Genomic DNA, 14,795 nt, shown 5'->3' with positions numbered 1-14,795 from the left:
CTGGACCCTGAAATCTGAAATTCCCAAACTCACATATGGGCTAAAGCTGGAAGCTGGACGCTGTGGCAAATCTGGGTAAGGTCAGCAGAGTTAACCACCCTTGTTGCTGGGGCCCTGCTTGGCTGGCCTCTGGGCACATGCTTCTCTCTGGCCTCCCTCTTTGGGTGGGTGGGTGCTCCCCAGAGGCCACCCTGCTTGCAGACTGTCTTTGTCAATCTGTCTCGTTTTGTGGCCTCTGCCCCAGAACTCTGCCCAGTTCGGGTAAGGCCAGTCTCCTGTCCCCAGCCCTGCTGCCTCCTGTTTCTTATCCTACCTAGATTCCTCAAGGGTCTCTGAGTCTCTAAGCTGCCTGGAGAGACTGCATGGGCCTAGGAGAGCCTGCTGTGTCTGGGTGCAGGCCCTCGCTCTGCATTGACTTGCTGTGTGACTTGGGTGAATCACTGCCCCTCTCTGTGCAATCTTTTCCCCATTGATGAAATGAAGGCTTTGGACTGAATAATGTCAGTTGTTCCCTGTGACTTGACTCCTTGATTTATAGCTTTGAGCAAGTCCCTGCCCTGCTCTATTCCTCAGTTTCTCCAACTCTACAAAGAAAGTGCTGGGCTCTTCTAGCCTGAGAGCTGTGTGTCCTTGGGCTAGTCCCTCAACATCTCTGGAGCTGAGGCCTGCCTGCCTTCCTTACAGGGTGACCTTGAGGGCCACAGGGGACAGACAATATAGTCTCCCCTGGGAGGTAGATAGAGGTCCTGGGCATCCAAGCCTCTTTCCTCTTAGAGCACTGAGCAGGGTTGCACCCAGCGGGGTCCTACTCTGTGCCCTCCCTGTCCCGCAGAAACCCCCATGTGTGCTTGTGCCCTGCTCAAGTGTGCTTGTAGCCTCAGACAGCCAAGTCAGCCCATGTAGCCCCTTTGTTTCACTCCAGCTTGGCCCAGCAGCTAAGTCCCCAGTTCGGATGTTTGCCTGAATTCTAACAGGTCCTCAGAGAGCAACCCCAGCCCTGCCTGCTTCCAGCCTCAACTTCTCCTTCTAGAATATGGGTCAGGGGCAGCTCAGGAGACTGGGAGCCAGGGATTCAGGTTCAAGTCCAGGCTGTGTGACTGTGAGCAAGGGCCTTTCTCTCTCTGGGTCCTGGAGATGGGGAGGGGCACATCCTGCCCACTGTGCATCTTCTTGGGGTTGCAGTGAGGCCCAAAGGCAGCCTGGAATCAAGCAGCTCAGCAAGCTAGCACACCTGCACGTAGTAGGGCGGGGGGGGGGGGTTCCTTCTTTTTTTTTTAAGATTTATTTTTTTTTTTTATGCAAGAGCTGGGGTACAGGGCAGAGGCACTGGAGGGTGAGAGGATTTACCAGAGACAGAGTGGGGAGCAGAACAGGCAGACTGACTGAAATACACTGCTGAGGGGAGCAGCAGGCAAGACAGGAGAGGTCTGCCGTGCCATGTGGGTATCTCCCTGGCCAGCCAGGAATTGAACTCACACTGCAGAGGCTGCGGACAGCTTCACAGCACTGCGCTCAACCCGCTGTGCTACCAGGGAGGCCCGGAGGGTTCCTTCTTATCTGGGGGCAGGAGCCTGGGTGTGTGACCTTGAGCAGAGGCCTTTGCTTCTCTGGCCTAAGTCTTCCCATCTGCATAGTGGGAAGGGGAGGGAACTGGGCCCTATTTCCCAGGCAGCCCTTCACACTGGCCTCCCTTCACCCCCCACGGACCCTCCCCCTGCCCCCTTTGGTTGCTCTGTGGCTGCCCCGCCTTGTCCCCCATCCCCCAGCACTGTCCCCAGCACCGCCTGGCTCTCCTGTTCACTCCCTCACTCTTTCTGCCACACTCTCTCACCACCCCCATCTCTGCCTCTTCTTTCCTGTTGGGCTCTCGCTTTCTCCTCCCTCCTCTGTGTCTCTGGACCCCCGCTCCAGCCAGACCTGGTTCACATTCAGATGGCTGCAAAGGTACTTCCACCCCTTCCCCACTCCCGCTGGCCCAGGGGACCTGACCAAACCATGCGGGGGACGCCTCCTCCCTGACCCTCTCCTCCTCCTCCTCCTCAGGGGGCACTTAGTGTAGAAGTACCCTGGGCATTGGGGCTCTTCACCTCAGACCCCTTTGACATGACTCACTGTGTGACTTTGGGCAAGTCGCAGCCCCCTCTGGCCTCAGTTTCCCCTCTAGATGGGTGAGCCGCAGGAGACCTGCATTTTTCAGCTGAGGGCCCTCTAGGTGTGACCTGTGATTTGTGACAAATGCAAGCCTCATTCTAGTTTGCAGGGTTGGTGTCTGGATTGTCATCAAGCCCCCCCACCCCCCACCCCGCCTCCACCACATAGGTCTTCTTACCAGCTTCTAGGTTTGCGCTTCCGAATCTCAGGGCTTGGGGAGGCTTTGAAGGTGTGGATTTGCCATTCATCTCAGGCAGGGATCTTCTCTCCTGCTACAACTTGCTTGCTCCCCAGAGACACAAGCTCCCTCCCAAGGCAACTGTCTGCATCTTGAGGTGACTTAGTCCATCCGAAGGAAGCGGACCATGTCCCATCACAGAGCCCCTGTGAATTGGGGCCCTGCCACAGTCCTGGACAAAACCTGTCTGAATAAGCTTTAGCTAAGAGGCGTCTGGGCTAGGGAGAGGAATGGTTTCGGGCCAGCTGGGCCTAGCAGGCTGCAAGAGCCCAAGCTGGTGTCCCTGCTCCCTGCACTCCCTTGGCCTGGGGGTGGGGGGGCAGCATAGCACCTATGAAGACAGCAGGCACCGGGTGCCCCGCACTGATAGCTGCCTTCTCCTTTGCTCCCTCCCTCTCCCCCTGCTCAGAGAGGGAGACTGGTGGCTGGCCCACTCGCTCAGCACAGGACAGACGGGTTACATCCCCAGCAACTATGTGGCACCTTCAGACTCCATCCAGGCTGAGGAGTGAGTATCAACTCCAGTTTCCTTCTGATCTCCTGGGTTGAAGTGGGAGGGCTGGCTGCCAGGGGCGCCTACCACATCCCAGGGAGAGGGGCTATGGGTAGGTGGAGCCTCCCAACACTCCCTTTTCCCTCCTGTCCCAGGTGGTACTTTGGCAAGATTACCAGACGGGAGTCAGAGCGGTTACTGCTCAATGCGGAGAATCCAAGAGGGACCTTCCTAGTTCGAGAAAGCGAGACCACGAAAGGTACAAGCGCTCCTGCTGGCCAGTGGCAACTGCACTTTGTGGGTTGCTTGAGCTGGGTGTTGCAGGACGAATAGGTGTTTGGTTTATGGGGTGAGGTGGGAGGAGCTTGCCAGGTAGATTAAATGGTCGGATCAATGTACAGTTCAGAATACTGAATGATTTGGGGTGGCTAGAGGTGCAGCCAAAGATGACAAATAACCTCTCTGGCCTCAGTTTCCTCAGATGGGGAGTGGGCACAGGTTGCTAGGCAATCTGAGGGTTGGGTTTGTTCCCCAGGCAGGTGCTTAACGGTGGGACCCTCTCCTTTCCCTTCTCCAGGGGCCTCCAAGTATGGGCTGGGTGCTGGGACCTGGCTTTGCCCTTCTCCCATCAGTTCTGGCCCCTTACTCTGCTGTCCCTTCCCCCACTGCTTCTCTCCAGCCCTCTGAAAGTGGTTGCAGGCCCCATCACCATGGCAACGGAGCTGGGCCACTTCCTGTGGGCCTGGGGCTCAGCAGGAGATGGGAAAGCAGAGCATCTATGTCAGATGTGTGCATTTATACACAGCGTGTGCACACCATGTGTGGGTCCAGGCATGTGTGTGCCTGTGGTGGGGGAGTGGGTGGGATTGTCTGCGTTACTTCATGGGAGAGAATTGTGGGTTTGTCTTCATTCCCCAGGGGCCTGGGGAATGTGTACCTGTGTGAGCGTGTGCCTGTGGGACACAGGCATGCCTGTGTGTGTGCATGAGTGGTTAGGGTCTAGCTTCAGGCTCAGACCCGTGGTTCTGCTGACACATGGCCTGGGCCACCTGTAGCCAGTCACGGTGACCCAGTGCAGGCTTTAGAGATCCAGCATGGATTGGAGTCTGCCTGGTCCTGATGCCATCCCAGGCATCTCTTGGGCTCACAGAAGCTCCTAGCCAGGACAAAAAGTTTTTCTAGGCTCAAGGGAAGTAGGGAGGGGGCCACAATGGCAGGCCAAGCTGTGTGCTTGACCTGCTAGGTGATGCCAGGCTAGCTGGTCTCCTCTCTGGGCCTCAGGTCCTCTTCACTACACTGGAGACCTTTACCAGCCCAGGGAGGGATGGGCTTCTAGCATGCTGCCTGTGCCCCACAAGGAATTGCCCCACAAGGAGGTGGAGAATGTTCTCAGGCCCCTGGGGCCTCTGCCCCTACCTCTGGCACTCAGCCTGTTCCCTGATGCCATCCCAGGCATCTCTTGGGTTCACAGAGGCTCCTAGCCAGGTCTCCTGGGCAGGAAGAAACTTCTAGCCAAGGTTTTTCTAGGCTCAAGGGAAGCAGGGAGGGGGCCGCAACGGCGGGCCCACTTTAGGCTTGGCAGCCTCCAGGCCACACCCAGCATGTGGGCTCCTGCCCAAGTCTGTGGTCGCAGCCCCGGACATCCTATACCTGGTGGTCTTCCAAAGGGCAGAGCATCGACAGTTTACCGCTGGGCAGACCTCGAGAGGGGCAGCAGTTCGGCCATTCACAGGCTCCCAGCAAACATTTACTGAGCACCTACTATGTGACAGGCCTTCTTATTTGTGGTCTCACTGAATCTTCCCAGCAGCCCTGAGAGTTTCTCCATATACAAGGCAGGAAACTGAGACCCAGAGGGGTCAAGCGACTTTCCAGATCACTCAGTTGGGATGTACACCTGGACCTTGCAAGTCTGGCCAGGGCAGAAGGTCAGATGCTTTTCTGCTGCCAGCCCTGCCTTGGCGCAGGGTCCAGAGACAGAGTGGACCAGACCTGGCTCTGCTTTGGACCAGGGGCAGCAGCCCTGTCCTTTCTTCCCTCCTGAGTTGGGAGGCCCTGAGAAGGGCCCTCAGCGCGTGGTGCGGCACAGTGACGGCAGCATCTCTCTGGCTTGGCCCGTAGGTGCCTACTGCCTCTCAGTGTCCGACTTCGACAACGCCAAGGGTCTCAATGTGAAGCACTACAAGATCCGCAAGCTCGACAGCGGGGGCTTCTACATCACCTCCCGCACCCAGTTCAGCAGTCTGCAGCAGCTGGTGGCCTACTACTCCAGTGAGTCCTGGCGCGCGCCCCGGCCCCGGCCAGGGGCCAGCGGAGAGCAGGCTGCTGCGGGCAGGGGCCCCGGGTGTCCTGAGGAGACTCTGCTGCTTCCTTCCCTCTTCCCTTCCCCTTTCTCCCACTTCCCTCTCCCCTCCTCTCCTCCTCCTCTTTTCTCCAGTGCCTTTTCCCCCCTGCTTCCCTCCCTCTCTCTCCCTGTTTACCTTCCTTTCTCCTGTGAGCTGGCTGGTGAGGAGGGGGCTGCCAGGAGGCTTGAGGGGAGGAGAGGGGCTTAGGCTGGTGCCATTTATCTCTGCAGCCCTAGGACTGGTCTGAACCGGCTACTGGGAGAGGAGGAGGGGGCAGCTGCATCTGCCTCAGCAGAGGGAGGAGGGCGCGGGAGGGGCGAGGGTGAGGGGCTGGGGAGTGTGGCTGGGCCGTCATGCACACCTGCCTGTCTGGTCTCTGTGATGCCTGCGTGGCCCGGATGGCTGTGGCCTCTGTGTGCAGGTGTGGCCTGTCCTGAACGCCAGCGCCCCATCCCACGCCGCCTCCTCTGTCCACTGGGCCTTTCTCTAGGATCTCGCCCCTTCTCAGTCCTCGGCCACCGTGCTCGATCCCTGTGGCCATCACTGAGGGGTTCATTTTGAACCCTGTTTCCCCAGATCAAAACCCTCCAGGGGTTACTTGGCAGTCTCGGGATAAAGACCCTCATGCGGTGTCCTTGATCTGGGTGGTCTAAACTCTGCTGGCCTCCTCCCCCCCACTCCCTTTCCAGCACCCCCCACCCCCAGCCTCCTTTCGGCTTCTCCAGCCCAGTAGCTCGTTCCTCTCTCAGGATGCTTGTCCAGGCTATGCCCTCTGCCTGGAGCACTGTCCCCTAGTGAGCTATGCTGCCTCCTGCAGACCCACGCCCAGGTACTTGCTCAGCGAAGCCTCCTGTCCAGCTCACCTGCTATGCACATAGCTCTCTTCCGTCACTCGTGTGATCCTGGGAGATGGTGAGGGGAGTTGGGGTCCCTTTTGTACTGTAAGCTTCCTGAGGTTGGGTTCCACTGGATTTGTCCCCTGCTGGGTGCCTGGCACCTGCCTGGATCCCTCCTTACCCACCTTACAGTCGGAAGAATGAATGAATGCCTCAGTGGATAGAGGCATGAGGCAGTGTGGGCCTGGGTGGGGGGAGAGTGTAGATACCTGGCCTGGTGGTCCCATGTCCCCCAAATCCTGTGTGTAAACCATGTGGGTCTACACTCTCTGGGACTGGACGTCCAGACTAAACTCCAACCCCTGTCTCTTCAGAGCATGCCGACGGCCTGTGCCACCGCCTCACCACTGTGTGCCCCACGTCCAAGCCACAGACTCAGGGCCTGGCCAAGGATGCCTGGGAGATCCCCCGGGAGTCGCTGCGGCTGGAGGTCAAGCTGGGCCAGGGCTGCTTTGGAGAGGTGTGGATGGGTAAGACTTTGCCCCTGCCCCCTCAGATTGACCACGAGCCCGTCAGGGGAACTTTGGTGTCCCACCCGCAAACCAGGCAGATGGCCATCTTGTGAGGCAACTTAGGGCCCCCAGCGCCCCTTCCCTTCACCTCCATGAGCCTCATTTGCTTTCCCTGGACACTGGGCTGTGTTTTAGATACGGAGCCCCCTCAGTGGTCAATGGCACTGAGTTGGGATCTCCCCTTCTCCCAGACCATGGCACCTTTCTGCAAAGAGCTGTCGGGCTGGGCATGCAACTCCCCAACGACCTGTGTGTGTGATCTGGGCCAAGTGGCTTCACAATGAGGCACCATCTTCCCAACTGGGAAAGTCCCCAAATGGGGCTGAAGGTGATAGGATCGACTATGGGATTTGAGAGAAGCTCCAGCTTCAGGAGGGGGTTCTGGGAAGGGCAGGGTCTGGCATGTCCTGGGCCTGTTAATGATCTGTCTAACTAGGGGAATGGCAACGCTTCCCTTGACCACAAGCCCCATGCAGCCCCGATGAAAGCCAGGCCCATCTGCTAACTAGCTCTGCTGACCTGCAGCGTCCTGGAGGTTGGGTGGGCTGGGCTGGCGCAGGGTCTGTGGCTTCAGCAGGGGGTCACTGTGTTGTCAAGATTGTCTGAACCACAGCATTCACTGCCCTCACTCTCCTCCCTTCAGAGGAAGAGATGATGGGGGAGAACAGAGAGGGCTCCTGGGTGGAAGGCACTCAGGGACAAAGGCCTGGAGGCTGGAGGTCAGGCCAGGTCAGGAGAGGGGTGGTGTTGGCTCTGAGCTAGGGAAAGGAGCGAGGACCCAGCTGCCAGGCACAGGCACAAAATGCGCAACACTTGGGGAAATGCTGTTTTGGTGGCTGCGAAATTCATTCCTGGCTGGGTGTGCAGTCATGTCCCTGGGAGAGGGCTCTCTTCCTCCCTGGGCCTGTTGGCCCAGGGGGACTCATGAAGTGCCAGGTAGGGATCCCTGGAATGTCAGGGGCTGAGAGGTGGGGCTCAGGCCCAGCACTCAGATGGAAGCTCAGAGACTGGAAGGAATGGGCCCCATAGCTCAAGATTACATATAAGAACTCAGATTACATACGCTGATCTAGAACACAGCTTTCTCCAAGGCCTGACCACTTAAAAAACAGATCATGGTTAAATGACAGCTGTAGCTGTTGTTTACTGAGCCCGTATAGCAGGTAGGGCCCAGAGGCTGAAATCTCTTCGTCCTCAGACAGCCCCACATGCAGACGCTATAGTACCCCCATTTTCCAGACGAGGAAACCCAGACTCTTAAAGGCAGCTGACTCGCTCATGTCTCACTGGCAGGAGGCAGCGGTGAGCATCCAAGTGCGGCTAGTCTGTCCTCCATGCCTTCGTACTTAGTTTGACACCTCAGTTTTGACGAGTGTGACTCTTGACAGCCTCTTATTCTGGTGGACTTGTTCTGAGGTCAGTTCCACCTCACCCTGCCTTGGGGGATATTCCTAATAAGTTCTAACGACAGCTACAGTTTCTTCAACATGTACTTTAATCCCTGTAACAGCCCCATAAGGAGCATCCTATCTTTGTGCCAGTTTTATAGATGGGGACGCTGAGGTTCAGAATGGTCCTGGACCTAGACCAGGCTTGTCACATGGCAGGAAGGCCAAAGCTGAAATTGGTATCCAGCCGGGCAGATCTAGGTCCCTGTGGGAAGGGAGACTCCACTGAGGCAGCCTGTGTCCCTTCTCCCTACACAGGCACCTGGAACGGCACCACCAGGGTGGCCATCAAAACCCTGAAGCCAGGCACGATGTCTCCAGAGGCCTTCCTGCAGGAGGCCCAGGTCATGAAGAAACTGAGGCACGAGAAGCTGGTGCAGCTGTATGCGGTGGTGTCTGAGGAACCCATCTACATCGTCACGGAGTACATGAGCAAGGGTGAGGCCTGAGTGAGCAGCACAGAGATGTGGAGCCCCTCCATGGGCTCTCTGCAAATCAGGGGTACTCACACGGCAGGTGGAACATGCCTCTCTTGCCCCAGAACTAGAATGTTCATCTCTAACGGTGAAATGAACTAGAATCAATTTCTCATGTCAGTGGAAAGTTAGCCAAAGGTTACCTTTAAAAAAAAAATTCTTTTTCATTGAAGTGACCTTGGTTTATAACATTTGAAGGTTTCAAGTTTACAGACGTATGTCAGCATCTCTATATACAATGCCATGCTTGCCACCAAAAGTCTAGTTTCCATCTGTCATCATACAGTTGACCCGTTACCCAATGCTCTAACCCCCTCCTTCTGCGAACCACTATTTTATTCTTATAGTTTAAGAATTTGTTTTTGTGTTTCGTTCATTCATTCATCGTCTACATAAAACGAGTGTTTGTCTTTCTCCACCTGACTTATATCACTTGGTATAGTGTATCCTCCAAGTCCACCCATATTTTGCCAATGGCTGAATAGCATTCCATTGTGTTACATACACCGTATCTTTATCCTCTTTATCCACTCACCCGTGCACGGGCATTAAGTGCACGGGTTATTGGGAATAGTTAGTTATTGGGAATAATGCTACGTTATTAAATTAGGGGTGAATCTGTTTCTTCAAATTAGTGTTTTTGTATTCTTTGGCTAGACACCCAGGGAGGGAATAGCTGGGTCTTGTTTCATTTTAATGATTTCTCACAGTGTATTTTATCTCCCCCAGTTTGCTGGTTTTCTAAAGTTAGTTACTATTCTGGGGCTAAAAGAGAGTCCCCCAAACCCTCCAGGCTGAGCCATATCTGGGCCAAGTTTCTGGTTTGACCTTACTTAGTGTTTTTTTTTTTTTTTTTTTTTAAAGAGGCATGTATTTTTTATTTATTTATGATTTATTTATTTGTTTGTTTTGTTTATACATGCACTGGGTACAGTCAGAAGCGCGGGAGGGTGAGAGAACCCACCAGAGCCAGAGTGGGGAGCAGAGCAGGCAGAAGGACCAAAGTACACCGCTCAGGGGAGCAGCGGGCGGCAGGAGAGGTCTGCGCGCCATGTGGGACCCTCCTCCGGTGGCCGGGGGGCAACCGGGGATCGAACTGGCGCTGCTGAGGCTTCGCGCAGCTTTGCAGCCCAGCGCTCAACCGCTGCACCACCAGGGAGGCCCCACCTTACTTAGTTTTTAAATTAATTTCTAAAATTCCACATTTTGGAGGTATAAATTACCTATGAAAAAATACATGCATTTTTAAATATCCAGTTCAGTGAGTTTAACAAATGGCTACTCTGTGACTCCATTACCACAATCAAATTATAAATATCCCCATTACTCCAGAAAGCTCCTTTAGTAGACAGTATTCTCTAGCCCCAAACTTAGGTGACCACCGATGTGTTTCTGTCATCATGGCTTTGTTTATTCTAGAACTTTATGTATGTAATCTTTGCTGTCTGAGGTTTTTCTTTATCGCATATGTCAGTAGCTTGTTTTTTTTAATTTTTCCTTTTCATTACTGAGTGATAACCCGTTATAAGGGTGTACCATGGTTTATTCTCCCAGAGGTGGACATTAGGTCTTTCTGCTTGCCTTTTGAGTGGCAAAGTGCTGAGTGAGACTTTATTCAGAGATGGGTTTACATAAAATCTGTGCTGCTGGTTAAAGCAAAGCCAGCTGGCCCAGGTGGACACAAACTACTGGGCATCACTGTTCCCTGGCTCAAGGAAGACAGGGTTGAGGTTAGACCTGCTTTCTTTCTGCCCAGGGAGTTTGCTGGATTTTCTCAAGGGGGAGACGGGCAAGTACTTGCGGCTGCCTCAGCTGGTGGACATGGCTGCTCAGGTGAGTCGCCCCTCCCACCTCCCTTACCCTTGGCCCTCAAGCACTAGGATCTACTTGGCTCATCCAGTTCTGGACTCTTTTGAGTGCCCCCTCCAGGAAGCCTGCCTTGATTGCCCCCACAGTCACTGATTTTGACATATGTATTATTGGGACCTTTTATAAGCACTGTAAGTGGTAGTTTTGGCAGAGAAAAGAGTCTTTACTTAAGTAACTGACTTGCTGTGGGACTTTAGGCCTCAGTTTTCTTTTCTATAAAGGTCATTCAGTCACTCAACAAACACACATTGGTGCTTACTTGCTGTAGGCAGTGCTCAACAACCATTTTTTAATTTAATTCTTATCACAAGCAAGAGACTGGAATGACTGTTATTCCATTTGATGGATGAGAAAACTGAGACTTGGGATTTGGGCAGCAGCAGGACCTTACACTAACCTGTATCTATGGGCCATCTGGAGCCTCTTTTTTGGGGGGCTACCCCACTTCCCTGGCTGTATTTGGCCTTGTACCTCTCCCTTGCCCCTTGCTCCCTCCTCCAGCTCAGCCTACTTTCTGTGCCAACAGTACGTACTGTAAGCTGACTTCACTTGCCTGAAGAAATGGGGAGCGCAGGGTATTAGGTTGGCTCTCCACTCTGGGGACAAACACATGCCTAGGCTCATGCCCAGTGGCCTGGGGAGAAAGTGGGGTGGCCTTTGAGCCAGGTGTCTGGGCTCTGCCTACAGATCGCCTCGGGCATGGCATATGTGGAGCGAATGAACTACGTGCACCGGGACCTCCGTGCAGCCAACATCCTGGTTGGAGAGAACCTGGTGTGCAAAGTGGCTGACTTTGGGCTGGCCCGGCTCATCGAAGACAACGAGTACACAGCCCGGCAAGGTGGGCAGGGGCCGGCGGGTGCCGTGTGGCCTCTTTTCTGAGTCACACGTATTATAAGCATAAGTTGATGATGGTGGTTGGGGTGGGTACCCCCCTCAAGTACTGCCCTTCTTAGACCTGAGAATGGCGCCTGGCGGCCCTGACATTCTGCTGAGCATCCCTTCGCTTTTCTTTCCTGTAGGTGCCAAATTCCCCATCAAGTGGACAGCTCCAGAAGCTGCCCTCTACGGCCGGTTCACCATCAAGTCAGACGTGTGGTCCTTTGGGATCCTGCTGACGGAGCTCACCACAAAGGGACGGGTGCCCTACCCTGGTAAGAGGGCTCCCTATAGTCCATCTTTTATCCCTGTACCCCACTGTCTTGGTGACTTTGGGCAAGACATACCCCTTCCCAGGCCTCAGTATCCCCATCTGTACAACAAGGGGGTTGAACATCTCTCCTTAGAGTCTGCTCTGGTTAGGGCTCCCAGCCTGGGGGAGGGAGCTCATCTGCAGGCACACCCGCCATGTCCTCGGCGGGATGCCCTCTGTGTTGTCCCCATCAACTTCCCCCACCACACTTTCCTCCCTGGAGCTAATCTCCTCACCCCTCCTTCCGCTCACAGGGATGGTGAATCGTGAGGTGCTGGACCAGGTGGAGCGGGGCTACCGGATGCCCTGCCCGCCGGAGTGTCCCGAGTCCTTGCACGACCTCATGTGCCAGTGCTGGCGGAAGGAGCCTGAGGAGAGGCCCACCTTTGAGTACCTGCAGGCCTTCCTGGAGGACTACTTCACGTCTACCGAACCCCAGTACCAGCCCGGAGAGAACCTATAGGGAGCAGGCGATGGGGCCAGACTGGCTTCTTGGCTTGGATTTGGGGCTGGGTGACCCCCGATAGGGGTCTTGCCTCTCTCTGCCTGCCCTCGTTGATCCTCTCTGGGGGACGAGGCCCCTCCCTCTTTTGTGGCAATGGAAGGGCTTGGGGCCTGGGGCAGCCCATGAGGGTGGGGTCCAAGGCAAGCACAGTGACTGCGTCCCGGCTCCTGCTCCAGCCACAAGCCTCCTCCCTGCATTCCCTCCTGGAGCTTGTGCTTCCCGGCAGGAGGAACTGGGAAGAACGGCAGGAGCTGAGGGCACCTTCCCCAGCCTCAGCCTACTCCACGCGTCAGCTCCTTCCCACTCCACGTTGCCCCAGGTCTGTCTGCAGAGCTGGCCAGAGAGCCTTTCCAAAGAGGAGTGCTGGGCCTCTGGCTCTTGGCCTGCCTGCCACTCTGCCCCTGGCCATCCATTTCTGAGACACCTGTTGGTGGAGGCCACGGGGTCCAGACCCCTCTGTTGCGGCTCCCAGGCTGGGCAGCCTGAGCCCTAGCCTAAGTTGATGATGGTGGTTGGGGTGGATACCCCCCTCAAGTACTGCCCTTCTTAGACTTGAGGGACCTTTAGACATCAATTTATTGTTCCCATATTAGTCATGGGGAAACGAGCCCAGAGAGGGAATGTGACTTGCCCAAGGCCACAGAACAGTTCAGGGTTGAGGTGGGATTGGAACTCGGTGCTCCCTCTGTCTTCCTCAGGAACCAACAAGATTGCCTTCAGAGGCATCATGGACGGACTGGGCAGCCCAGAGACAAGGGGCCTGAGGGCGGGTTAGAGATAGCTGACAGAGTCCTATTGCCACTGCCTACTTGGCCGGGCTGTTGTGGCAGGAGAGAGTGGAAGGTGATGTGGGGCTGGGCTAGGAATGAGGGGCAAGGGTGCAGGTGTACGGAGACAGGCTTCATTCAGAATGTGGGTGGTTTTCAACCTTTGGAGATTGTCATCCGTGAACAGGAGTGAGCGCCTTGGCTCTGGAGGCAATCAAGCAGAAGTAGAAGATCCAGGTCTTTAGGGGGCCCTGACCCTGGCAGCTGGAAGGAACCCCAGGTCTTCCTCCCGCAGTTTGTCCTGTTCCATTTCAATGTTCTCCTCCCCAAGTGGGCACCCCTTGAACTCCAGAGTAGGAAAAGGGGCGCCTAGGTTGGGAGGAGAAAGGACGAGGATGTCCACTGCCATGGACACGCGTGCCAGGGCGCTGTTTGACCGCATGGCCCTGCCTCCCTTGGTCTGGCTGCAAGTGAGGCCATGGTCTCCACAGCTGCTCTTCCCTGGGGCCGACCCTGTGGCCTGGCTTCGCCTGGTGAGCCCAGCTTGGGGCATCAGGAGGCTGTTTTGACCCTAGCTCTGCTGTTCAACTTTGGGGTGTGTGGTGGCTTCTCCCTGGGCCTCAGTGTGCCCATCGTAAAGGGGAGACTGACAGTTTCTGAGCATCTTGCCGAGGGCCCCTTTGTGTTTGTGTGTGTGTGTGTATGTGTGTGAGATTGTGTCTCCATGTGTGTCCATATTTAACATGTAAAAATGCCCCCTACTCTGCCTCCCAGACACGTTGTACATTTCACCCACAGCCCCCTATCATAGCAATAACATTCCTGCTGCCAGGGGTTCTAGAGCCAGGCCCTGCCAGCAGGGAGGGAGGCCAAGTGGTGCCTGCCTATGAAATTTCAACTTTTCCTTTTACACATGTTTATTACCCAAGTCTGTCTGTCCCAGTCAAGTCTGGGCTTGCTTACCCCACTGTACTCCCAAATCCCCCTCCACTTGCCCAAGGCCCTTTGTATAAGGTGTCCTAATACTGTCCCCCCCCTTTTTTTTTTTAATAAACTGTGTTTTGTAGATTTCAGATGACTATGCAGAGGCCTAGGGGAACCCCGGCTCTGGGCAGGACCTAGTGGTCCTGCATTCCATGGCCCAGGCTTAGGGGGGTGGGGGGAATCCAGAATTGGTTGTACATACTTTGCATATTGTCTGATTAAACACAAACAGACCTCAGAATTTGGTCAGTGGCTTATTGTGGGAGCGTGAAGGGGTGGGATGTGAGGACAGACACTGGTCAGAAAGACCTTTGTCTGGAAAGCATGGCCTGGAGGCCTCCAGCCAGATCCCATCTGGCCACCACTTGGAATGCAGCTGTGTGTGCACCTCTGCACTTGTGTTTGGGGAGTGAGCACATTTGGTAGAAGGCTTTCCTGTGTCTGAAATGCACCAAGGGAAACCTAGGACTCCCAGGTGTGAACAGTTCAGGACTCAGATGCTTGTGGTGGTTAGTGGGATCAGCACCCTGGGGTTCAGTCCTTGACGGTCAGGCCTGTGTAGGGTGGCTGGTGGGGTACATTTCTTTCCAGGCCTGGACTGGAAAGTCCAGGGCACCCTAGAGAAAGGTCCAAAGATGCCACCTTTTCTCCTTCCTCTCCTACCTCCAGAGGATACGGCCTGGAAAGTTTCATCTGCAACATGAGAAAAATTGTGTCTGATCACCGTTTCTGAGAGTCACTGCTGGTTGTAAAAACAAATTCAAAACTGGGTCATTCCTGTGCTAAACATTATTTTCACAAGCCAAATACTTTATTGACCAGGGCGGTATGGGCACCCGCAGACTCCTTGGGGCTCCTGTGGCTGGGAGCGTGGACGTGTTTGCGGCATGCGTCTTCTGTTTGCTCACGAGTATGTGAC

At 55.2% G+C, this 14,795-nt stretch overlaps 1 protein-coding gene across 4 annotated transcripts in view; it reads left to right on the top strand.

The window, feature by feature from the left end:
• The window catches only part of SRC (SRC proto-oncogene, non-receptor tyrosine kinase), a 49,643-nt gene extending 35,496 nt beyond the window's left edge, over positions 1–14,147 (top strand). For all 4 annotated transcript variants that reach the window (XM_037495403.2, XM_054696634.1, XM_054696639.1 and 1 more), the window contains 9 exons: positions 2,799–2,897; positions 3,038–3,141; positions 5,004–5,153; positions 6,438–6,593; positions 8,342–8,521; positions 10,316–10,392; positions 11,116–11,269; positions 11,451–11,582; positions 11,875–14,147. In XM_037495403.2, coding sequence (XP_037351300.1) covers positions 2,799–2,897; positions 3,038–3,141; positions 5,004–5,153; positions 6,438–6,593; positions 8,342–8,521; positions 10,316–10,392; positions 11,116–11,269; positions 11,451–11,582; positions 11,875–12,083 — 1,261 coding nt within the window. In that variant the 3' untranslated portion in view covers positions 12,084–14,147. The remainder of the gene's footprint in view (positions 1–2,798; positions 2,898–3,037; positions 3,142–5,003; positions 5,154–6,437; positions 6,594–8,341; positions 8,522–10,315; positions 10,393–11,115; positions 11,270–11,450; positions 11,583–11,874) is intronic.
• Positions 14,148–14,795: the final 648 nt, after the last annotated feature.

Source organism: Talpa occidentalis, unplaced genomic scaffold (assembly GCF_014898055.3).
Source record: "Talpa occidentalis isolate TD23 unplaced genomic scaffold, MPIMG_talOcc4v2.1 talOcc4.10, whole genome shotgun sequence".
NCBI lineage: Eukaryota > Metazoa > Chordata > Mammalia > Eulipotyphla > Talpidae > Talpa > Talpa occidentalis.
Note: the sequence above shows the minus strand (reverse complement) of the source record. Positions and strands in the feature narration are given on the sequence as shown.